The following is a 26,644-nucleotide window of genomic DNA, read 5'->3' on the forward strand; positions in this document are numbered from 1 at the left end:
GGTTTATTGCAGTTTATACTTCACTTACGTTAAAGTATAATTCTTTGAATGTTTGTAAGGCCGATGCAAATATTTAAAAAAGTTTTTGTCCCTCGGCCCTGGCAAAAAAATCAAAATTTTAATAACAAGCCATAGTCTTCACATTTAAATGAAAAAAAGTGTTTTAAAATGCATTTTACACTAGTTCAGATGTTTTGCAATCATTAGTTTTCAAAAAATCTAAGATCTGACAAAAACAAAAATTGTATCGAAAAAAAAGATTTTGCATCGAAAATTTTCAAAAAATCTTGAGATTTTTTAATAAACCCAAACATTTTAAAAATGATTTTAAACGCAGGAGAATGTATTTTAATTTGATTTCAGCTAGTTGCACTTGAATTTTCATTGAAATTTTGAAGTTTATTGTAAAAAATTTTTTTTTGCCCCCTGATTTTTCGGGCCAATTTTGAAGAGGGGGGGGGGGGGGGGTGACAAAAACTTTAAAAAAAATTTGTACCAGCCTAAAAGTTGATTTAACAAGCTTTCAACTATACAGAATCAAATCACAACATCTATTTCGCCATTAAATCAAGTTTTAAAATTTTCCCAAAAGTATACTAGCCTGGAGAATGAGTCATTAAAAAAATAAAAATTCAATACTTTTTTGTTTTGGCATCTGGTACATAAAAAACACCCCAAGCTAATTTGGTAACTGATTTCTTTCTCAAATTTAAGTAGATCAGATAAAAATTGCTTTTAGTTTTATGGTACTTAAGACCGTTTTCTACAATAAATCTACAAACTTCATCCAGATGTATATTTTGTGTTCATCAAGGTACATGAACCAATTTAATATATTTTCTGTTCCAGGGCATCTAGTTCAGATTTGAGTGCTAAGAAGCTACTAAGCATTTCTTTTTTCTTCTCTTTTGTTCCTTGCGTACACCACACGCAGTGGAGTCAATTGATGAAATCGTTGAGCATATATTTAGCAAGGAAATATAAAAGGACCTGCGAGCAGTGAATGCTGTTCAAACGTGAATTGAAATCGGTTACGAATTGATCTGTGCAGAAAAAGGGGGGATTTCTGAAAGCAAGCACCGGAAGTGAACAGTCCTGAGGAGGGCGCTGTCGATTTGCGACCGAGCGTCAAACAGGGTGGTGAAGTGTTTGTTTTTTGTTTTGTGGCAAAAAGTTGTGCAACTTTTCAGTTTATTAGTGAAACCAAGTGAATCTAACAGAACTGTTTACCTAATTTGAAGTGACTGCTGTGTGTGTGTTTTCAGAAGAGGTCCTTTTTACCAGTGTTGGGATACTTTTGGAACAACGAAGTTTTTGAAATGATGGGTAAGTAGATGCGTTGACATATCCATTAATTCAATGGGGGTGCATGGTGGTTTTGCATGGAAATATTCCGTGCTTAGGTTAGTAAAAAATCACTCATTTTTTAACAAAAAATTAAATATTTTTTTAAAAAGTGCTCCGCGTCGAGATGGATCTTCAACGGTCTTAGACGTCAACTGATAGAGCAAAGAAAAAAAAAATGCTCCGCTTTAAATACTTTCCAAGTCCGGCAGGGCCGGCAGACGCCATCCGTCGGATAGGGAAGAAAATTATGGTGCTGGCCTAACCCAGAGGTTTAGTCGTTAGCTGAGTCCATGTGTAGGAATCGTCTCTCTGCATTAAAAAAACCTGTCTCAATCTAAAAGTCGTCAGTTCTAATCCCGGGGTGATTGGAGTTTAGGTGTAAATAAGAGATTTGGATTACCTCACCGTTCAAGCGTGAACACTGTACAGCAATCAAGGAAATTGTTGTCTTCATATTCCCAAATTATCAAACTTAATGATCCAACCATGTTACAATTTGATTGTAAAAGTTGTCAAAATGTGTTGTAAATTATTTTTTAGATAGTATTTAGGGGATGAATAAATTACTATATCGAAAATTCCCGTAGATTTAAAGAAACTAAAATGTCTGCAACAAAAATCTTAGTGCAAAAGCTCTAGGTGATGTGCACCGTTAAAGTCTTCCGATATCTTGTTTAATTATTGGACGATTCTGCCTTTTTAAATTTTTATGACGTTTACTTTTATTTAAGGTGAAACTGAACGTCAAAACCGGTTTCTTTTATTACGTATCATTATTCATACCTCTAGAATGGGTACTCAGATATTTATATTGCAGGGCACTTATGTCCTTACAACTTATGATAGAGTGAAATCAAGCTCTTGCAAGCATTTCACATCCGGTGGGAGGCCTACCGGAAAAAAGCGACCGAACGTGACTCAGTGCAGGAACTGCTTGCGGCTGGGTCAGGGGACCAGGAACTACCACCTCAAGGGGAGGTGCAACAACTGTGGGTGTCCACAAGACGGACGAGTGCAAAGTCCAAGAAGCAGAGCCGAAGCGGTGTGCCAACTGCTCTGGAGTCCACGAAGCCACGGACCGCAGCTGCCCCAAGCGTGCCACGGAGGAGGAAGCCGGGGAGGTGCTCTTCAGTTCGGCTGAGTTGTGGGGCATTTTCTCCGAGTATATCGGCAGGTTCAAGAGCTGCAAGACCCGCTTGGACCAAGTAACGCTCGTCAGTTACATGATCTCCAAGTACGGATTATAAAGAGTTATTTTTGTTATTATTATATATTTGTTTTTTTAAACCGATCCTCGGTCCTAACTTGGTCGCAGTAACTAAAAGGAACCAATAAAAATAATTTATGAAAAAAAAAAAAACTTATGATAGGGTAGTCAGATCTCCTATCCAATTCATGCTCGTTGAAAACGTCATATCCAACGATACGTCACATTAGAGATCCGGACAACGTTTTCATCAAAATATCTGAGATCCGGCCTCCAAAAAGTGCATAAATAACACTTAAGTGCTTATAACTTTTGATAAGGTGGTCAGATCTTCAATGTCTTTGACGCATTGGAAAGGTCTTCTAAAAACCTTTGTGAAAATGTATAACATGACGGGTTTTTTCTTACAAAGACCACCCTTTTTACAATCTTCCGAACTTCAGCTGGACACCGAGTTGCGGCTGAGGACTAAAACAAAGGCCAGCAGTGCCAACCAAGTTCCCTACACAATCCCCCTTCCCTTTCCACTCCTTGTCTTTGAATTTCAATCCCTTCCCTACTAACCCCGTAGGCCGCGGGTTATAGGCTCCCCTCTCACTAGCATTTACACACAAGATCCTCTGTAATTACTTTTAGCTTCAAGAAAAATGTAATTACAAAAGCAGACTCAGTCCTAACCAGGTCCCAGTACCGAAAAGGACATAATAAAAATAATTTTACGAAAAAAAAAATCTTCCGAACTTGAGTCAAAACAGTTTTTTAGCATAACTTTTGAAGTACTTAATTTAACTGCATAATTTTTAATAGCGACTTATGGGACCCCAAGCCGGATCGAATGAGGTCAAAACGGACAAAATCGATTAAGTCAGTCTCGAGATAATCGAGTGACAATTTTTTGATCAACATCCTACCACACACACAGACATTTGCTCAGAATTTGATTCTGAGTCGGTAGGTATATCTGAAGGTGGGTCTAGGCGGTCTAATTGGGAATTTCGTTTTTCGATTGATCCTCAGTAAGGTGAGGAAGGCAAAACTTAAGAATTTTGAATTCTTTAATTGCTTCGACCACATTCAAATTAGAATTTCAGCGTTTTTAGTTGCAAAGGTTTTTTTTAGAATAAATGTGATAAAATTAGTTAAACTTGGACTTTTCGCCATTTTCAAAAACCTCAGCGATTTTAAGTTTTTTAAGTTGCTGCAAAAAATACAAATAAATTGGAGGTTGTTCAAGTTAATCAACATATTGCAAAAAATGGCTAACTGAAGTATATACTGGAACAGCGATAGATCCTTATAAATTCGAATTCAAAATTAACATGACCTAGAATGGTTAAAAATTTCAACCAGACGAGTTTAGATTCGCGATATAAGCTAACGAAATAAATGAAAAATATGAAATCAAAGTGTCCAGCTAGAAACCTTTATCATTAACTTTCTTGTGTGTTAAATCCATGGTTTAAAAACAAAGTTAGTGCAGGCTACAGTACTTTCGACAACAACAGAATTGTAAATTTTCCTACCTTGTCCTCATCTTAAGCTCTATTTGCTTAATTATAATGTTCAACAGGTTTCGTTGATGCGCGCAGTGTTACCAACTTGAATCTTAATTCAACAAAACTTCTCATGGTTTGTCAAGTGTTTGAAGACACACAACATGCACAGTACATCTGAAGGCACAGTCGAGCAGCAAATCACGCGAGGTGTTTTGTTTGTTTACAGTTGTTCCCGGATGGCTACCATTGGTAAATCTCGTGATTCCACTTAGCTTATCTCGTGACGTTCGAAATCCTCTTTATCATTGCCGCCATCCGGCGGGACTGCAAGTCATAAGCCATTACAGTCAGCTCATGATGGGTTTGTTTACATTTGCTTCTATTGGCTCTGTTGAGAGGATTGCCGAGAGTTGCTCTCCATGCTCAGCATGTCCTAATGATGATAGGCGACTTAGTGCAATGAATCCAGAAGGTGTTGGGAAAACAAAAACATGGATCATGCGATGCTTAGTCAGCATTTTTTGAATGGCTTGAAAATAAATTATGCAATTTACAATATGGTTCAACAAAAACCTCTGACGTGTCATATTGTGTACATACAATTAACTTTTGGAATTTCCCTTTCAAATGTCATAGATACCATATTTTGCAAATACCTTTGTGCTGAATTCGGCTTACTTTTATTGCTCTGTAATACCATTAATCTATTGAAACCAATGATATCGATTCGGAAATAACTCTTATCAATCAATTGGCGCTTTCAGTCCAAATTTGACTAACCGTGTTATCTCCATCCATTTCAATTTGGAATCAAATAGGTATCTGTCAGCAAAGCGAGTAAAAGGGAGAAAGGAATTCTTTATAACATAATTATCTTAAAGCGTTTCGAATTTTCTTAGCTGTTCTGTAAACTTTATTGCGGTATATTCGGACTGAGTGAAGTCACCTTGATTACGAGTTTCTATAACAATTTGAAGTTATGTGATGATTTTACAAATCAAACCCCAACGGCTGACGGACCATACTGGATATGTTTGGAAAATATTAAGTGTTATTCGTAAACATCCACAGATCCGCAATAGTCAAGTCATGTGTAACGGAAATAAACTGAAAATCAACAATCAATACATCATTTTAGCAATGGAAATATTTTACCAATAATTACCAAAACAGTACTCAAATCCAGCCATCAATCTCGACCCATCTGACTGACTTGTACACGCCCATTACAGTCAGTGCAACTGATTGGTGTCAACGAGTCGGTGTCGATAAGGATGAGCTCTGACTCCTGACTGAGAGATGCTGTCGTAGAGAAGCAACGTGGACGACGCAGACAATCTCAAGGCTGGCGATTGCGAAGCCATAAAATTAATTACCATATTAAAATCGCACCCGTTTTCTTATCACACGTTTTGCCCGTTACTTTCCGCACATAATTGTTTCATGTACATTTCTTCAATGGCACTTGGACGTTTTTACTGCGTCGTATTCTGCGTGAATTAAAAAAAAACGAGAATCCAGCTGAATCCGGACCAAATCAATCGATTGCGTCGAACGAAGGCGCGCGCGGGGCATTACCCCATTGCAGATGGCGCAATCTTTATGGTTGGAAAACGCGTTTGCATCATCTCTTAAAGACTAGGACCAACTCTGTAAAATCAAAATGGCATTGGTTCCCATTCAAGAGCTTTAAATTTCCCCGCCAAGAAAACTAATTTTGTTCCAATCATTGCAAAGTTTTGGATAGAGTTAGCCCACAGAGTGGTTAGACTAGTAACTTTGGTCAAGAAATAAAAAAAAAAACTTCGGTAGATGCAAAAGCAGCCCTGATTTTTGGAATAATGGATTGCTCCTTTTTCTGTTGCATGTTATCCGAGTATGTCAATAGAACAGAAACAACAACAGAACTTTGAATATTCTTCTTTAGGTTGTAAAATCATTCCACAACAATATAGAATTATAATTAACATGTTCAACGTAACATTTTTCAATCGATATCAAAATGTAAACTCAAGTTAGTGGTAATATTATGAATAATGAAATTTATGAGGCGCAGGCCCGACAAGGGTCCACGTCCGATTGTGGACGGGAGTTTTGGCGTACGAAGTATGAGGGGTCCTGGAGGCGACGGTCAATTTGAGATTAGGTTGGTCATGACGGTTGGGTTTGTTGGTTAGGTGGATGGGGTCTATAGGGCTGAAAATTTGGCGAATTCACGGACATACCTGATGTCCTCCAGCGTATCTTGAAACTCCTGGTACTCGCTGGCGCTACGGTTCACAAGAACTTAGCGCAACAGTTTATTTTAGCTGTCCTACTGTTCGATTCAACGTTGTCCGGACAATAGGACATTCCTGGGGAAGTCCTTGGGGGTTGATGGTCTTCGTTCTTCCCCTCCTCTCTGCGCACCTTTTCCCTGACCCGCCAACCTACTGTCATGTCACCTCTCTACCGCACACTGCCGACGAGGTCTTCTGGTGGTCGGTTTTGGAAGCTTCAGCTGGCTGCGTTCTTGGTGGACGTCACTTGCTGGGTTGTTTATCGGAGACAAAACACTTGACACGCGAACACTTCCCAACTTTTACAAAAAACGGAAAACAAATCGCGTGAATCGTGGTAACCTCCACGTGTGAGGTTCAAAACGGTTACAACTCGCCTGCTGTGTGCTACACAGAAAAAAAAATCATGGTAATATTACATCTGGGAAGGGGTACATCTTTTATGTCAGAAAAAAGGTGTAATTTCACCTGTGGAAATGTGTAATTTTACCACTTTTCTGCACAGAAAAAATAATGTAAATTTGGAAGCTGTAATTTTGGGAGGTTGAATATTGTAATTTTACCTCAATTTAGACTGAAAAACTGACATTACACCAGAAAAGTGGTAAAATTACACATTTCCAGAGGTAAAATTACACCTTTTTTCTGACATAAAAGATGTACCCCTTCCCAGATGTAATATTACCATGATTTTTTTTCTGTGTGGTGTAATGTCCCTTTTTCAGTCTAAATTGAGGTAAAATTACATCATAAAAGAGGTAATATTCAACCTTCAAAAATTACAGCTTCCAAATTTACATTATTTTTTCTGTGTATCTTGTGACACAGACCCGATTTTGGGAACTCGCTTCCGTTTCCCGGATATCGCAATCCACACTTGTGACATAGACCAATTTATCATCAAAAAGAACGTGCACACTTGTGACACGTCTTACATGTTCTTGGAAAATGTGGAAAATTTGTCTTGCTTTTCGCAAATGTTCATGAACACTTTCTAAACGCAATGCAATCTTTTGTTTTTGAAAATAAACTGATTAAGTCTGTTAATAGTAGTTTATGCAACAAGTTGCAAAAAGAGGATTTTTTCAGCACGAGTCGTACATTTATTCAACGAGGTTCACCGAGTTGGATAAATACGAAGAGTGCTGAAAAAATCAAGTTTTGCAACGAGTTCCATACAACATTTTTTGCAATTCCAAAAAACACACACTGAGTGAAATTTTATGTCAAATTTTCATGTATTTTGTCAATAAATCGTTTAAATAAAAAAAAAAAAGTTGAATAGTGTTACTTTTCGAAACAAGTGCTGAAAAGTTCAACATTTCAGCACCCATTTGAGTGCTGAAAAATAGAACTTTTCAGCATTTATTTTGAAAAGTGTTGCTATTCGATTCTGTTATTTTTGGTACAGAAAAGTAGGCTATTTCGTCGTTCAAGAATGACAGGAAAAGTAAATAGTTTCACGACGGAATTGTAAAAACTATTGTTTTAAGCCTATTTTAGTTTGTATTGAAATTCTGTGCACACTTGTGACACGAGGTACAATTTGACATTCGAAACACACTTGTGACAGGTGCACAGAAAAAAATTGTGTAAATTTGGAAGCTGTAATTTTGGAAGGTTGAATATTACTTCTTTTATGATGTTATTTAACATCAATTTAGATTGAAAAAGTGACATTACACCAGAAAAGTGGTAAAATTACACATTTCCAGAGGTAAAATTACACATTTTTTCTGACATAAAAGATGTACCCCTTTCCAGATGTAATATTACCATGATTTTTTTCTGTGTGCTTTTCGGTTTTTTTTTACATAATTTGCTGTATCTTTTAACTGGTTTGATCAAATTAGTTGAAACATGAAGCGTTTGTTTAGCGATAGTATACAAACCGATTGCTTTAAAAAGTTTAGCTCTATCATTCATAGTTTTGAACATATTTATCATCAAACTTTAAAAATCGATTTTCTCGAATAGTACTGAATGGTCGTTGTCACAAGATAGCACAAAACAGGTGAATTGTCTTGCTCTAAGGTGGCTCTAATGCTTTTTTTTTATTTGGAAATCATTACGATAACTAAAAGATAACTTTTTTGAATTAGGAAAAAGGAATTATGTTCCGCATGACGAAGGTTACATCCTACTGAATTTGGCTCATATTGTGGCACAATGCGAGCAATGATTTGTTGATGATTCAATTTTCGTTCTACACTTAAATAATTGAGGAAATTGTTAGGTGTGTCTTTCGAAGGTGCAATTGAGGTGTGCACACAAATTTTATTAATCGGAAATGCTTATTCTTGTCTAGACCAGCGCATGTGACTTGTAACATCGTTGCTGCGTCATGTCGCACGCCATAGTATTGTGAAATCCGACCGTCGATATCTGCTTTATTGACATTATCGTTTAACAGCAATCGGTTGGGGAATTCGGATGTTTGATTTCACGTAACCGTTGCCGGCAAAAATCCTTCAACTAATACCGGCACGTGCCTTATATAGTGCGATACAGGTGCCCCTTTGGACTCACGAAAACCACTAGCTTAGTTGCATCAGACGATTCAAGCCAACCTGGCATGTTGGGCCGTTCAAAGTGACCGAACGTGGATTTCTGCTCGGTCTAGTAATAATAATGCACTTGGCTGGGAATTCATTGCCCGTGAAAATGATGACGCGTGGGGATTTCACATGAGCGTCAAGAAAATATGCTGTCCTCTAAAAAAGTTGGCATGATGCAACCTGGCCAAGATCAATGTCAGAACGAACTTACGGATAATTTTCTCCGCGAACGTAGGATTTTCCCATTCGGTGGAAAAATAGCTCAGATCAGCTGACGACAGTTTGTCTATTGCACTGTCTGTACTGTCTTGGCTAATTGACACTGACAGCACGATATTATTATTCATATATCAAGCTGAACGACGTGGAGTACTTCATCTGGTTTGATAAACGACCCTGGGAGTGACCACAGTTTATGCGAGATGATATATATTAAAAACGGGAGTCGATTTCAGACTATCATCGACACTATAAAAAATTGCCGCCAAATGTTGTGCTTTTGTTTCTGAATTCAAGTACATTCGCCAGACAAAAATAATATATTTTAGAAAATTGGAAACATATACTGATCACATTCAATTATGCATAATTGTTTACCGTGAGACATGATCACTGCATCAGGCGTTGCTACACGATCAGTGTCACGTAGGCATTTTCCTAGACAACCAGCTGACAAAAGACAGCATTGTGTCTCTACAAATTCTGGGAAAATGGTCAAGTGCTGTATGATTAAGGTGATGAACGGAGTAATTCATATACAATTTTCTAAGAAAACTAATTAAATCTCCAACAACTGACTGTAATTCGAAGGCGTGTTCTATGTCTAAGCTAGAACAAGGTTTCAAATAACCTTTTAGAAGAAATAATTTTTCGTTCCATTAAAAAAAAAAATAAGTTTCTTGCAGAATGAAGCGGTTACTTAAGTCTTGAATGTCAACCACATTCAAATAGCAAATTTGTTAGCATGACTCTATAATCAATAGGATGTTACATTTTTTTGATAGGCAAATTGAGCTGAAATCCTAATTGGACTGACTTAAAGTATGAGTTAATTTTTAATTTATCGTCTGCAAAAGTATAGTTGCTGCACTGCTAATAATTTAAAAAAAAATACACAACTCACCATTTTCAAAGCTGATGTCAGTAAACGTTTCAGTTTCGTCAATGTATAATAGATTTGGGTTCCTTGATTACGCTTCAATCGACAGAATTGAATTTTAGTGGATGCCCTGGTTGCTTAAGATGATTCCAAAGCATTTATACCCGAATTATCAAATTACCATCCAATGGAAGGAAATTAGCTAAAATTCAATTCTGTTGATTGGTGTGTGCTTGGCGGGTCAAAATCTATCAAACCTTGACGAAACTGAAACGTTTTCTGACATTAGCTTCAAAAATTTCGAGTTGTTTTATTATTATTTTACCAAGTGGTAAAAGATGTTCCAGTGCATTTTTCAGATACTTGATATTCACTATAATAATGGTTAGTTCTGGCTGCTGATGCGATAAACCAAACAACCAATACACCATTTTAATTTTAAATCGCGTTGTTTCCGGAATGTTTGATTTGGCATAGAAGCCGAATTTTCAGTTTTGGGCAGAGCAGTAAAAATGATAATTCTATATCGAAATGTTGGCATATTTATCACGGGTTAGTCAACGTTGCAGAATGCATAGGCCAATAAGGCCGATGCAAATATTTAAAAAAGTTTTTGTCCCTCGGCCCTGGCCGAGGTCAAGGGGGGGGGGGCAAAAAATAAAAAAATATAAAAATTTAAATAACAAGCCGAAAAAACGAACAAAAAAAAACGAAACTATTGGCACTACGCCCCCCGGGGCATGGCCTTCCTCTAACGTGGGATTTCTGCTTCAGCGCCTCTGACGAGACAGGAGAAACCGGGACCGACGTTTTACTTCACCATCCGATAGAAGCTCAGTGGATAAGGCGGGAATCGAACCCGCGTCTCATAGCATCATCGGGATCGGCAGCCGAAGCCGCTACCCCTGCGCCACGAGACCCACCCAAATAACAAGCCATAATCTTCAAATTTAAATGAAAAAAGTGTTTTAAAATGCATTTTACACTAGTTCAGTTGTTTTGCAATCATTAGTTTTCAAAAAATCTAAGATCTGACAAAAACAAAAATTGTATCGAAAAAAAAGATTTTGTATCGAACATTTTCAAAAAATCTTAAGATTTTTTAATAAACCCAAGCATGCTGAAAATGATTTTAAACGCAGGAGAATGTATTTTAATTTGATTTCAGCTGGTTGCAATTGAAATTTTGAAGTTTATTGTAAAAATATTTTTTTTGCCCCCTGATTTTTTGGGCCAATTTTGAAGGGGGGGGTGACAAAAACTTTTAAAAATATTTGTACCAGCCTAAATGGAATATTGAATACTTAGTAACAAGGTTTCTAAAATGGTAATTCCAGACATTTACTTCGTTGCATTGACTTGGAAAGAGATTAGCAAAAATAATGAACGATTACCAGTGCTGTGTAGTCTCAGTTGTTGGAGTTGAAATATGTCGAGAATCCGGAGTAGGAATCAACAAATCGATGCTAACTAGATAGGAAAACCAGCAAGCCTAATACAAAAGAGCACACCGGCATCGAAATCCTGAGATCCTTATGCACTGGGCAGTGATGTTACTCTTGAATGAATTCAACTCTAGCTTTTGTTGATTTAGCGACTCTAAATCCGACTGCAACAAAACAAAACTTACAGGTTTTTGTAATTTAGCTGACTAAAACTTCTCAGGATTTAACAACTTCCACTTCAAACTCTAGCGACTCCGGCTCTATTTCCACAGTTGTTTGAGAGTTGGAATTGATAATAACAGTATTCGAATGGCTTAATCCAATCTTTTAATATGTTTGTTTACTATTTAATTATATTGGATCTCGTATCCTGAAAACGTGTAATTTTGACGACAAAATACATCATCTTAATCGTAAACGGCAAACGACCCATTATCAGGTTTTGTTGGGGAAGTCCCACACGGTCAGTGCCAACGGGGTGAATAGAACCTGTTTCGTTGATTGGCACATTTCTTGCGATCAATCTCGCGTGTATACCGGTTTCGCACACCGCCAACCGTCGTCATTTTTCCATGAATCCATGAATCTTTTTGGTGAGAACCAAAAGCGATCAACAAAAAGCACGTGCAAAACCGAAACGAGTTAATTTTGCAGTTCAAATTGGATGAGTCACCGGAAGGGAGGAAATTCTTTTCGTTTTTAGTTGAGCATGAGTCAGAAATTTTTAACGATGTTTTAATGTTTATCATAGCAATGTTAAGAGCCCTCATGATAAAATTCACGTTTTGACTGAATCAATTTTACCGTGTACCATGGCACCTGACTGTCTGATGCAAATGGTCCGGTTTTCGCCGCACTTTGCATCAAGGTTTGCACACGGCAGGTTATGACGCACGTCATCGTACGACCACTTCAATATCCACCATTTATATGAGGGGATATCCATTAAATACTTGCTTTTTATTTGGTGACATCTTCTCAAAAACTAATTTTCCATCGAAAGATAATAAATATATGAAAATATTGTAAAAGAGGAGTTGCGAACTTTTAAACAACGTATTTTATAGATATACCCTAAACAGTGAGAGCTTGAGGTTTCGGTTTTGCTGGTATTGACCACATTGATGGAGTTTGAACCAGTGAAACGGGAATAGAGGGATGATATACCGAGTGCCAAGCCACAACATTCTGCACGTGATGAAGATTAAATTTCGTACAATTTATATGGTCCTCAAAGTGTTGCTCGTATATTAGTTTTTTTTCATGTTTTCAATATATTCAATACAGGTTTATTTGTTTGGTTGAATTGGGTATCTGTAGCTCGATTAATTTGAGAATGGTTTTGTTTCCCCTCATATTATTCCTTCCAACCAGGAGGCAGAAGAATCACTAAAATTGAAATGTTGATTTGATAAATCTTGTACAATTGCCAACCAATAAGAACAAATTACAAACAATAATGATACGGATCTGTTAAAAAATACGATTTTTGAGACCACAAATCGATGATTGATTGTTTTGATAAACTCTAAGATATTTTGTTTAATTTCAGCAGCAGCATTGATTTTGATTTTGAATTGATTTTGAAAACAAGCATGAAAAAAACTGTCGATATATCTTTAAACAGTCTTCTCATGTACTTTATTTGACAATCATTTTGGTATATTTTTTTTTTGAGTCGCTCAGATGAGAAAACTTCAATTTGCAAAAAATGTTTTTAGTTTTATGATTTGAATAATGCATACTTCTTAAATTAACAAGAATAAAATTAATTGAATGACTACTAACATCGCCCAATTAAAACGCAACCATAAACTCATTCATCAATTGAGCTTCATCCTTGCCCCGGAGACGAAATATGATCGAGCAAGATTATTATGTCAGTAAGTGAGCTTGTAATCTATTTCCAAACACGTTTTACGTTGCCCGTACAAAACTCATGAATCAGTTTAATTTGCTTATCAAAAACGAGCGAGACGAGAAACAAACAAACCTTACGGGAAACGATCGCGAGGTTTGCTACGGAACGCAGCATAAAAGGTTAACGATTGTGGGTTGATGTTAGTCTCATTCAGTTTGTAATGTTTTCTCGAATTTCGATCTAATCCTTTGCTAGAATTGTATGATTTTTACGGAAAATTATTTGCAAAGACGTTTAGCAGATATCTAATTGAACAAAAGGTAATGTTATCGTAAACAAATAAATTTCTAATTGGATATCATATGAGTTTTTAAATTGACAAGTTAACAAGACAAGCTGTTTTCGAGCTATCAACACTGTGCAACAAATTAAAAAATGCTTTAGATGCTTCATGTGTAGTGTTACCACAAATACTCTTTTAAAAGTATATGTTCTCGCCGTAGCTATTATGTACAAATTTTCAGCAATTGTATTGAGAAGTGATACTTTACAATGCTGTTTTGAAGTTTGCCATAATTTACAATTAATTTACAATTATCCATTTATCCAACTTGGACATAAACTTTGAAAAATATTTGCAACGGCCTTACTATGTTTCTCTGAAATTAATCCATTTAATAAAACAAAGGTGGTCAAGATGTTCTGAATGTTCAGATCTATTCAAACATGTATGTAGAAGAACATGTTGAAACATGTCTTTCAAATCAGAGGAAAGAGAGACAGGCGATAATAATACGTGTAATCATCTCATTTTTTGAAATGTTCCTATGGAATTTTTTTTCTTGCTTATCGCCACAATGTTTTTTTTTAATTTCATTTAATAAACATGTAAAGATTTTTCAAGCAAAACTAAACTTCTCTAGAACCTTTCAAAGGGGTTTTGAAAGTTTCAGTTAGTAACTCATTTAAGTGATTTTTCCAACCCTCCTTAATCCGCTCTGCAGACGGTACAATAAAATCTCTGTAGGCACATTGAAAAGCGGTGTGTGATGGGTGTGTGTTACCGTCGTCTCAGTTGTCGCTAAGACATGTAGGACAAATGACGTGAGCCGGATTAAGCATCAGCTGGTTTTAATAGCCACCTGATGATGGATAAGTGGCAAAAAATTATCCCATCACCTCAGGTAGGAGAGGCATGCCAATTGACGGAGGGTTTGGCATCAATTTCGAGCCAATTTTATTTTAACTTTTTTGTTATAGTGTGGGTAAAATTATAGGTGAGATTTTAAATAAAACTCGAATATTTTAATTGATTTTGAACCTGATTAAAAAAATCAAAAGCACTTTAAAGTTTAATTTTTACAATCAATTTCCCAATTTTTCTTATGTCTGATTCAGACCTTGTTAACAAGTTAGCAACGGTAAAGTTATGTGAAATAATTGATGGACCAAATACATAACAGTAATGAAAATACCTTGCATTCTCCTACAAAAAAGCTTCACGTTGCATAGCAACACAGTTGCAAATTGACTGTTCAGGATCAGGTAGGTTGGTTTTTACTGCCCTCGAGCCAAATTGACCCTCAAAGTACCCTTGCCAGATCTGGGGGCTTGGCGGCTAGAATTATCCAGCATGAACAAAATATTTTTTCAAAACTTGTCATGTCATCGTTAGAAGAACTCTTTCTCTCAAGGTGTGACGCAAATTCGGAGGATCATTCAATTTTGGCACTGCAAGGGCACTTACTAAGCGCGAAATAAATGCTCAAAGAGCAAAAAAAAGGCAAACGCCAATCATTCATCTGTTGTGCTTGTGGTCATCGTGTGGTGAGCGTTATCCAAGGAAAAGTTATAAATTTGCAACAAAAAAATAATTTAAAAAGTTGCGATTGTCCACGCTTTATACAAAAGGAGGGGATTAAATTCAAAAAAAGTGTCCATGCGATGTATTGATGTCAGGGCTGCCAGGTCAAAATTGGAAAAATCTGGCAGACAAAAATAATAAAATTATAAATAGCTTAGGGGAGGGAGGATATGAATTAAGGGATTGAATACACGTAGAAAATCACAAAATTTCATATTACAGAAAATTTATTGAATCCACTAAAAAGATGATTTTCAATCACCCCTGAAAGTTTCATGAAGATATAACATGATTAAACTGAGTTAGAGACGATTTTAAGATCAACATTTTGCCGTGCGCAAAGCGGACTGTCAAACTTTTCTCGAAACACCGAGTTGATTTACGGGTGCCACGATATCTCGAGATGGGATAGACCAAATTGGCTGAAATTTGGGGTGAAGACGCTTAATGGCCTATCTACAATCACTTAGCTTAGAACATCTAAGTAAAGTAGTTACTTAGGAAAGTTTGCAACTTACGTTCGTCATCCACAATCAACTTAGAAAACTTGCTGGGCTGATATACGTTGCTATGCAGTTGTTTGTTTACCTTTGATATGGAAACGTCAACTTACCGTAGATTTTGAAATTTTCCAAACCAAACGTCAGTTTCTAATTTGATTACTTTTCCATTGTAGAAACTCAAATTCATTTCCATTGATTCAAATTCCTAAGCTAAGTGAAATTTTCTAAGCTAAGTGATTGTAGATAGGCCATAAGATATTTCCAGTGTGCATGACGATGGCCGATTTTGAAATGTTGCTTTTTAAAAAAAATACAAAAATCAAAAACTGAAGATTTTTTATATAAAAAACAACAAAAAAGTTATCATTTTTTTAAATAAACTTTTTGAAAATCGGCCATCGTCATACACACCAAAATTTTGATCCGATTTGGTCAAGGTAGTGTTGAGATATCGTGGCACCCGTTTTTTGAAACTGTTAATGGCCTATCTACAATCACTTTACTTAGAAAATTGTACTTAGCGTAGGAATTTGAATCCATGCAAAGGAATCTGATCTTCTACAATGATAAAGTAAGCAAATTGGTAACTTGACGTATGGTTTGGAAAATTTCAAAATCTACGGCAAGTTGACGTTTCTATATCAAAGGTAAACAAACAACTGCATAGCAACGTATAACAGCCCAGCAAGTTTGCTAAGTTGATTGTAGATGACGACAGTAAGTTACGTACTATTTCTAAGCAATTTATCTGTTCTACGCAGCTTAACTATTCTAAGTAAAGTGATTGTAGATAGGCCATAACTTCAAATAGCTACATCACGGCAATGATACAACCAAATGTCTTCAAACTTGTTTTGATAATAGTTAAAAATGGCATTCCCAGATTTATCAGGAAACCTGGCAACCTTGGGTGAGGCCGTGAAATCTATGTCATTTTCAAAAATCTAGTCTAGAAGGTGTTTAAAGAAGAGATTGCATGTTATTCTTTATTCATCTCTAAGATTTGAACGGGAATAGCCCAACATGAAAATCGCCAGCGACAGCGCAAGACAATCATTAAATTGTCCTGAACATCCTGAGGCAAGGTTTGGAAAGCATGGATGAATGGATAAGAGGACGAACTGATGACATTAGCAGTTCATTTAAGATGCTGTGGCCATCCCCCGGGTACTTTTGATCAGCAGCAGCTGTTGCTAAGCGGAGAACGTGGTTGTATAAGCGATCGTTGGGACCCGGTTGAGCTGTTTTTTCTGGATTATTCGTATGCTTCGTTTGCTTGAGCCAGGGGGACTACTTTCTGATGAGTCATCCATGCGCGTTGGAAACGGTCCAGGGCGGAGAGAAGCCACCTGATTGATGTGTGGTAACCGTTGATTCGGACCCGGGCAACTCAGCAAGCACGTGACTTTCGTGGATCGAATCCGTATACAACTTAACATTCTTCGCAAATTTTCAAAAGTTCACATTTTTCAAGAAAAGTTCAACCGAAAGCCGTTCATGCATTTTGTCAGGTACACACAATCTGCGTGATATTCCGTTTTTATCACGTTTCGATGCTCTTCTATGAACCCTTCTGTACCGAAACAGATTTCGAAGAGCTGCCTTAAGGTACACCGCATACTCTTGTAGAGCGAGTGAGATAGATAGGAGCGGAGAAAAAAAAATCTCCGGCAGCAATCAATCTTTCACGATACGGTTGCTTCGTTGGCCAGCATCCAGCAGTTAGTGGCACATATGGTGTCAAAGCTAATTTTTTTTCTTCATTCAATTCATTTGAATCGTTTCTCGGATAACTTACCCGTGCCCTTCTCTGCCTTGACGGGAAACAGCTGTGTGTAGTAACTTGGTGGCAATCTATCATATCGACAGGACCGGTTCTGACCTTGATCGCTACCCAGGGAACAGGTTTCAACTGCTTCCTTCCAGTGCTCAATTGAATCATTAACCTGATCTTGGACGACCTGCTTCCTTATTGTTCCCTTATTTCCATCCATTTCATTCGTTCGCGTCTTTTCCTTTGCTTCACTCTCCTAAACCATAAAGTGCATCGTTCTATTCTATTCGTATGTCTCACCACTGCTGGCAGTCTCAATCAGCTGCTCGTGCCGCAACAGTCAGTGGTCTACGTGGATCAGCTCACGTTTTCAACGAAAACTGAACAATACGAAGAGACTTTTCACCTATCACACAGCCACCCAATCCACCAGCCCTTTTGCTGAGTCGGTCGCAGTGATTCAAAAGTTCATGGAATTAGCTATGAACCTCTTCAAATTATTCAAATTGAATTTGGCAATTTATTGAGATGAAATTCCGGCTAACAGTTCTTCGCATTAGAAACAAACAGGGCATGTTTGATCTGTGAGCTACAGTAAGTCACGATGAAGTGAAGTAGTTTGAATCACTGGCCGATCGTGTATGCAAATGTTGCATGTACGAACCCCGGTAAATTTGTAATAAAATGAAATCACACGACAATAATTACCACAGACCCGGCATGAAACAAGTAATTTATAATTCACGCTTGATGCAATTTATGTATATTGAATCGGCTCAATGTGATCACTAAACGTGATCAGGAAAACCGAATCCACGAACGGGAGAGCTTCGTGTGGACATTTCTTCTGTAAACTGTTTCTCTGCCAGTTTGCTGCCTTCACTTTTTCAAGTCATCCATGCCCATCAACGGTGACTTTCCATCGCCAAATACCTTTAAAAAAGCGTTATTTAGCGAGTCAGCTGATTGTGCCATTTTCTAATTTACAGCAGTATTTCCCTTCGGGCTAGATTGACCGTTAGATGAGTTTATGGTCAGCTGAGAGGAGCAAAAGAGATTAAAAGACACAACGTGACTGTATAATCATCTTGTGTAGGTTTATATCGTGCAATGCAAGCTGGATTCAGTTGGGTTCGCTTTATGTACACAATTTGTCACACCTTTCATGAACACTAAGGGTGAATGTAAGAGATACTGAAGAAAGTAACGAGAGCATTGAATGAAATGGTGTTTGATTGTAAGGAAAAAGATAGAAAATTGAAAAACCTAATGTATAACATGTATTTCTAGTAACAAATGTTCAATGTTAACAGATAAACAGTATTAAATAATGAAAGATTCAAATGAAAAAGTGCAAATTATTGATTGTTCCAAAAGTTATACAATCACAATCTAAATATATGTTTTTAAACAGATTTAACATTTCTTGAAGCTGCTTGCAAAAACACGAGATTGGTTTTTAACACACTTCAATATTTAAGGTTCAAAGTCCAATCCAATTTCTAGCCTTTATTAAAAGAGAAGGCAAAAAAATCCGCAATCTCTCCCTGGAAATATAATCTCATCAGAATTCATACAACTATAAAATATATAGTGTCAGTTCCTTGCAAACCGGTCCAGTGAGTTTTGTTGAATATTGCCGCAAGCCGCAAGCATCACGCGCGCCACGATGTCTGAGAAGGAACTGGGCTGCGCTGATTTACGAACTTGTTGCTATGCTATTGCAGAGTGCAAGTTGTCGAGCTTTTTGTAGTTTTTTATGCCTATGATATATTTATGATATATATTAATCTCTTGATGAAAAGAAATTAGATTAATCAGCAGACTCAAATTCAACGATCTGAATTTTTAAGGAAAGACTGTCTTAATTAGTACTTCTCATACTATCGTAGAAGGTGTAAGAATATGTCGTTCCTGAACCAGTAAACACCGATAGATTTTTTTTAATTGCTTGTAATAGTTGGCGAGACTATAAACAAAAAATCGACTCTATCGAGATGTTAAAAGTGCACCAAGTCTGTCCAGTACTAATAGCTAAGCCACTTCTAAGTGTTTGAAGAATGAACTTCAAAATCTTTAGTAAATGAAAAAAGAAAACAACACATAAATACTGTAAATATTGTTTGCTGGTAATTTATTTTAATACGGCATTAAAGGGAATTGCCAACATGAGTAGAGAGCTATCCTAAACAACATGTAGAAGGAATTCACTATAATATATCGTCAGCTGTGTGCTATCTTGTGACAACGACCATTTAGTACTATTCGAGAAAATCGATTTTTAAAGTTTGATGATAAATATTTTCAAAACTATGAATGGTAGAGCCAAACTTTTTGAAGCAATCGGTTCGTATACTATCGCTTAACAAACGCTCCAAGTTTCAACTAATTTGGTTACATCAGTTAAAAGATACAGTAAATTATGTAATCAAAAATCTGAAAAGCACGAGTCACAAGTGTGTTTCGAAAGTAAAATTGTACTACGTGTCACACGTAGTCACAGAATTCCTATACAAACTAAAACAGACTTAAATCAATAGTTTAACCGACTTAATCAGTATATTTTCAAATACAAAAGATTGCATTGTTTAGAAAATGTGTATGAACATAAACATTGAAAAACAAGAAATTTTTTTTACATTTTCCAACAACATGAATGACGTGTCACAAGTGTGCACGATCATTTTGATGATAAATTGGTCTATGTCACAAGTGTGTATTGCGATATCCGGGAAACGGAAGCGAGTTTCCAAAATCGGGTTAAAGCATCTTGTAGTGTTTGTTAAGTATGGCAAAACGTCATCATTAACTCATTTTCGACCAAAATGCTCTATGTCACAAGATAGCACACAGCTGACGATATACAGCGACGCAAAAGTTGTGTCTTCATTTGAAGCTTTTAAATTTTTAAAACACGGAAAAATATCTGCTATATGTTTAGGTTCATGCCACTTAAACAATACTTCTAGATTGATAACACAACCTAGTAGTAGTATGGTGGCATAACTACAAAATCAAAGTTAAACCAATGTGAAGTGTGCTGTCACGTTTCACAGCTAGTATTGAATCCATACAATAATTTCAGATCAAAAGCAATGCAGTGCAGTTTAAGGTTTAATTTTTATGTTTCAAACTCTGTCTTTTATCCCTTTAGCTGGTCAGTTTTTATGTTAGGCCCCAGCCATTAAATACGACATGCTTAAATCGGCCATTTTATACCCCCAATTTTATATCCATTTCGAAGCATGTTCAAACCGCCCCATCCCCCACCCCTCAAAGCGTGATGTATTTTATGGATGACACCTGATTTGTTCTTCCACTTTGTTTCTCTTTTGCACAACCTCCCCAGAGGATATAAAGGCAAATAATAACAGTCAGCGTTGAAATTAAGATTCACATTAAGCTTATTGATGTTCCAAGTAAAATGCGTCAAAATGGCGATCTTAACCTTATTTGGCCCAAAATCGACGTGCGACAAGATAGCACGATCACGACGAAATGAGACAATCTTATCAGGTCACACTAATTTTCAGCTCCCTCTATCTGCACTGTGTGCACAGATAGCACGTGAAAATCACGTTATTCGTCCATCGTTTGTCACGTTGACAGAGGAACTTTGTTCAACAGCTAGCCGAGGTCGCCTTTCGTGACTGAGCTCATTTCCAAGCCAACTCCCACGCTGTCTTTCAATTTCGACTGAACCCTGTAAAATCAGGGGGTCCTAATCATACAATGGCCACGGGAGACGTTTAGGTCGGACAAAATGCAGGAGGGAGGCAAATTATTCATTTGCCGTGACAAGGTGATTATTTTTAATTAATAGCAATCCGTGCTACCACCATCAAGTTGCAATCATAGTCGATAGATACTTAGTGTGTCGATGCACAGAGTGGCATTGGCACAGAGCAGAGATCTCGAGGTAGACTTTGTGGTGGCCATTCCACGCCAAAAACCTGATCCAGCCGGCAACTGTAGCCGCTTCGTGTGCTGCAGCCTGTTGCAGTCCGCGCACCCACCAGAGTCAAAGCCGGGCCATGTGGCCACGAGGTGGCGGCTTACCAATGATGACGGTGTGGGATTAAGGGGAAACCATGTAATTTATGTAACTGCATCAGGCGATATCTTTTTATTACATTTTTCTATCTCTCATGACTCGGAAAGCCGTGTTTGAGAAGGCTCGTAAAAGAAAATTTCTTTTGATTCAATTTTCACAATGATATCAACCCGCTGAGACCTTCCCGGCATGAGAGCGCTACCTGGCTAATCTGGCCCCGGCGGTGGTCCTCCCCACACCGGGTATTTTTCCTTCGTTAAGCCAAAGCACCGGGAGACAGAGAGATAGAGAGGAAGAGAAAGGGAAAAAGGCAAAGGCACAAAAAGTGCACCAAGAATGCACTCCGAGAAGCCGGCCGTAAAGCCGTAACTTGTTTCAATGATAGCCGGCTCCAAATAAATTCATGAATGATCGTGGCCAATTGCATGTGCACGGCCAACACGCTGGCCGACAACTAAAGAGACGGAGACTGCAGCAAGGAAATAACGAACAACGACGACGTGAATGAGAGCATGCATCGAATGTTCGTGCCCCCGGATAGTGAGATCGAGTGACGATGTTGGTCAAAACAGTTGTAAAATATTGTTTTCTTCTTTTTCATAGGATTTAAAAATACATGTTCTAAATTCCCAAAAACATTTTACTAATATTCGTTTTTGGGAAAATTGGAATTTCGACCAAAGTGGCAAAGAGTTCAAATGTATCTTCTGAAAGTTGAATTACACGAGAAAAACGTATAGTCCTGGGTTTTTCGTGAATAAAAGCCGATTCAAAGCCGAATTCTACCTGAATTCATGTTACAACTGAACCAATGATGCTTCAATTAGGGCTTCAACAGTATTGCCTGCCTGTTATGAAAGGGTCCTACCAAGACGTCTCGCTAACAAAACACCATCCCACAACTTTTGCAGCGACGTTGATATCCCGGATGACTTTGATAAAAACAAATCATTGTGACAAATTGATGCCAGTGTGCTCTCTTCAAATCAAATCAAACCATCCACATTAACGACCCCCGGGTCTTTTGTGGTCTCAATTGCAAGTTTCTGCTCGAACCTAGGAGTCCGAAGGCTTGAATGGAGAGAGCACCCAAACCTCTTTCTACTCCAAGGAACCTTCCACCCCAGAGTTTGAACTCACGACCTTTGAATTGCGAGTCCAACCGCCGCCAGCGATTCCACCGGAGTAGGCTTGGTTTGGTGTGTTGTTTGTACTTATGGCATGGAGACGACTCCTACACCTGGAATGACTTAACGGCCTAACAACCAAGGCCGGGACCGACATTTTACTTCCTCATCCGATGGAAGGTTGCAGCAGATGGGAATCGAACCCAGAATCATCCGCTTACAAAGCGGACAGCGTAACCATTCGGCCACGCACTGTCACGTGTGCTCTCTTGTTTTATCTAAATAGAAATTCCAGCAAGCTTAGTACAAGAGATTCGAAAATCGAATCAAAAGACGGGATTCAACTTCAATTGAAAAAAGCTATACAAGAGCAGATGAAATGAGCCTAAGGCCTCGACTCGAATCTTGAGTGCTATTTTTGTTGTTCATTGAAATACTTTGTATGGAGCTCAGGGTGGTTCATCTGTTGCACAAGGTTAGTGGAAAATTACCGTGCAATGAACTTGCGAGCAATGTTTTTTTCTTCGAAAACAGACCTCTTTTAATAATCTCTATCCGGTATATAAGGTACATTGAGCAAACATTGGTCTGCCTTTTATGTTCAACTGAGCTTAAATATCAAAACATTTTGACCATGCAAAAGGATGCTTCTGCCTCAATGTTCTCGGTTCGTAGAGAGAGAAAAAGAGAGTGAGTAGGGCAGTGAGCGAGTAGCCGAAGAGAATAAATAGACGAAAGTGCCCGAGAATAGCTATATAATGAAGTTGATAGAAATGATCAAATCAGTTTTCATATAGCTTTTGCATTGGAAACACCTTACCCTCGGGAAATTTTCCACTTTTTGGTTTGACAAGTTCAAAGGTTTAACGAAGGAAGTGAACGTGTCAGTGAATCAATAAAAGCTTTGCTAGAACATCTGCTTGTCATCGACCCAGTTATTCATTCCGAGCACTATTAGATCAGAAGATAGTCCAAGAATACTAGGAGGCAGAACACAGTGTGAATAAAGCAAGAAGAAAAGCATTTGACGTCAGCAATACCATTTGATCGGCAGAATCGTACGATTTCATTTAATGTCAGTCGAAGCGGAAAGTTTATCGTCATCGAAAGAGTTGAAGATTATCATCAAGCGTTCGGACTTGCATATCAAAGGAATTTAATGAATCCTGGCAGACGCATTCCCTAGAGCAGTCGCCAAGCAGAGGTCAAAATTGCGCCGATAAGCAGTTTGCGCAGCTACAGGACGGTGCAGATTGAACCTCGATCCGGAAGTGTGGGAAAGTGCGGCAAAATTACGTCCGCTTACGGTCCGATACTCGGCCATATGTTGAGCTATAATCAAAAAGTGAACTTATCGGAATTGATGCTGCTTAATGTGCTCATAAAACACCTTATAAACTCAAACATTACATAACGTACAGCCAACGTGCTAGAACTCACCTTTCCTGCAAGACTCGTATCGAAGGAGTTTGAAAGTTTTTGCTCCAAAAAAGCGCGCTTAGCCCGAGCGAAGAAGCTATTGAACGGAAATCGTATCAAATCTGCTTTATCAAACAGCGGTGGTCAATAGTCAACCAGTTGATTGACCAGGAAGTTTTAGCCAGCTCGAGAAAGAAATTTATTGCTACTCTGCAGCAGTAGTGTGTTGAACACATTTCCAATAGGTGAGTTGGGTTTGAGTTCTTATCGCACTTTCAGGCGCGTTCCTTCGTAGTCATACATCTTCCGCGAACGCTACATTTGTCACGTGAACTTCTGCCTTTCCTCGTGCTGCGACGGTGGCGGCGACGCCGCGTTCTTATCTGAACCAGACGAAGTTTCGATGAATTTCGTTTGTCTGGCTGAGCTGTTTCGGGAAAAAACGTTCTATTTTAAAAATCTATTACAAAAATGCTCAACGCTCAAACTCAATGTCGCAGTCGATTCATTCATCTTTTTCCTTACACGTTCGCACATGTTGAAACATGCACGCACACACACACACACACACGCACATCGCCGCGTGGCCGTACTCACCTTAACCGTCGCTCTGAACGGATACATTCGGGTTGAGCACACGGTATGAAGAGAAAGAGAGAATGCCAGAGAGGGGGACTGGAAATGACTGATGCAATTCGAAAGGAAAATTTCTAAGATGTGTCTAGTTCTAGGAAAATAGGAGAAAAAAAGGAGACCAAAAAATCCCGGAGCCAGTCCGTTAACATGCTTTTCAACTGTTGCTTTCTTTTCCTTTCTCCTTCCAGGAATGATGCACTTAAAGATCCTTTATCTGGCGCTTGCGCTTACCGCGCTAGCACCACAGATCAACGGCCGGGCGGTGGACCTTGACCAGGACAATTCATTGTCTGCGTCATCCTCATCGTCATCCTCGTCGTCGTCGGCTTCCGCGTCACGAGTGTCGAGGCCAAACTTTGTGAAAATCACCTCGCAGCCCCCGGCCCAGGTCACCCAGATTCGTGGAACCACGATCGAGCTCGAATGCGAAGTGATGGGCTCGCCAACACCGTACGTCCAGTGGGTCCATGGCAGCGGCCAAACAGCCGATGTAAGTATACCATCTTAAACACAGCGAATTGTCACGAGAAAAAAAAAAGTTAATCAACATTTCTCTTCCGTTCGATTTCTATCTTTGCTTCAACAGTGGGAAGATATGAGCATGAACGTCATTAGCGAAACCAGCCCGACCACAATGGCACGTGTGGTTTCTCGTTTGGTGTTGGACCACTCTACGCATACCGCCGAGAGCACATACACCTGCATTGGCCGCTCGGGAGGACAGATTGCAGTCGCGTCTACCACAGTTTACCACGTCGATGGACCTCGTTCTAACTTTACCGATATTCTCAAAACCGGTCACCATATGTTTATGCATTTAAAGCAAGCTCGCGTTACCCTGCACTACAAAGCCCTATTTGAATACATGGGATCGACGGTCATTCTTCCGTGCAAAACCGTTGGTCGACCCCTTCCCGAAGTCACGTGGAAGAACGAGGAAGGAAACGTGATCAGCAGCATGCAAGATCCGCGCTTCCGAACACTGGCCACGGGAGAACTGGTCATCAACAACCTGAGGTGGGCCGATATGGGATCGTACACTTGTGTCGCTAAGAATGCCATCTCCAAGGATGAGGCGGAAACGTTCCTGTATCCCATCCGACCGAACTAAGGCCAAGCAGTAAAGATTTTAAGAACTACCAATGGACACAAAATGACCTAACCATAGTTACTATTTTGCACTAACCTCACTTATGCCATTCACTTAACTTATTAAAACTAGATGATATCAAACCGATAACAAAGTAATTTATTTAAAATTATCATTAAAGTATTCCATGTAAACGCATATTAGTTACTATCTCTGACATTAGGAAGTAAGTTATTTTTAAAATAAATACACAAAACGGATACATTCAATCTCATAAACGCGCTGGTATTCAATGTAAATAGATTTCCCATAAATTAGCATTGGGCTGTGTCTTAGTTTCAGCGATACACGGGTGTCTCACCTCTTTATTATCAAAATAAAGTGTTTATAATTATTCAATATACTCTATTAAAATCTGAACAGTACAAAAGCCCAGGTTGAGTATAAACAATTTAATTGATGACATTTCACAATATATTAGGATAAGAAATGCTAAGAGAATGAGAGGCGCATTCCCGATAAGCAGCTTCATTGATTTCTGGTAAGTGACTTGCACAAAAACTTTTCATTTATGAGTATTAACCTATTAACACTGGAACGCCCAACGCACGTCAAACTTACACGGACGCCCAAGCCCCCAAAAAAGTTGGAACGGTAACATAAACTCGCTGGTTCTCGAGCATAACACAATCAATCGGGATGATTCTTTTTTCCCTGATATTTGTTAGGATGATGACCCTAGAACTTTGCAGAACTCGATTTGATCAAATCTGTAACTTTTGCGATCAAAAACATCGTCCCAACTTTTTTTGAAGCGCTGCCTCCGCGATATTTTAAGCGATTTTTCTTACACGCCCAAAAAAAGAATTCCGCGCCATTATCATT

General features: G+C 38.3%; 1 protein-coding gene across 2 annotated transcripts; it reads left to right on the forward strand.

Annotated features, from left to right (window-relative positions):
• Positions 1-1,019: 1,019 nt before the first annotated feature.
• LOC120421698 (neural/ectodermal development factor IMP-L2) lies at positions 1,020-26,158 on the forward strand. 2 transcript variants are annotated; one of them, XM_039584940.2, is made up of 3 exons: positions 1,020-1,326; positions 24,858-25,159; positions 25,256-26,158. In XM_039584940.2, exons 1-3 carry the CDS (start codon positions 1,320-1,322, stop codon positions 25,778-25,780), a joined length of 834 nt encoding a protein of 277 aa, XP_039440874.1. In that variant the 5' UTR covers positions 1,020-1,319; the 3' UTR covers positions 25,781-26,158. The 2 variants fall into 2 exon arrangements, with proteins under 2 accessions (XP_039440874.1, XP_039440884.1); XM_039584950.2 differs by lacking the exon at positions 1,020-1,326 and adding an exon at positions 23,396-24,278.
• Positions 26,159-26,644: the final 486 nt, after the last annotated feature.

Source organism: Culex pipiens, chromosome 3 (genome assembly GCF_016801865.2).
Source record: "Culex pipiens pallens isolate TS chromosome 3, TS_CPP_V2, whole genome shotgun sequence".
In the NCBI taxonomy this organism is placed as follows: Eukaryota; Metazoa; Arthropoda; class Insecta; order Diptera; family Culicidae; genus Culex; species Culex pipiens.

Bases quoted from the DNA above. Each gene is read 5' to 3' on its own strand.
- LOC120421698 (XM_039584940.2), top strand. The intron at 25,160-25,255 runs GTAAGTATACCA...TTGCTTCAACAG, and splicing joins GCAGCGGCCAAACAGCCGAT to TGGGAAGATATGAGCATGAA.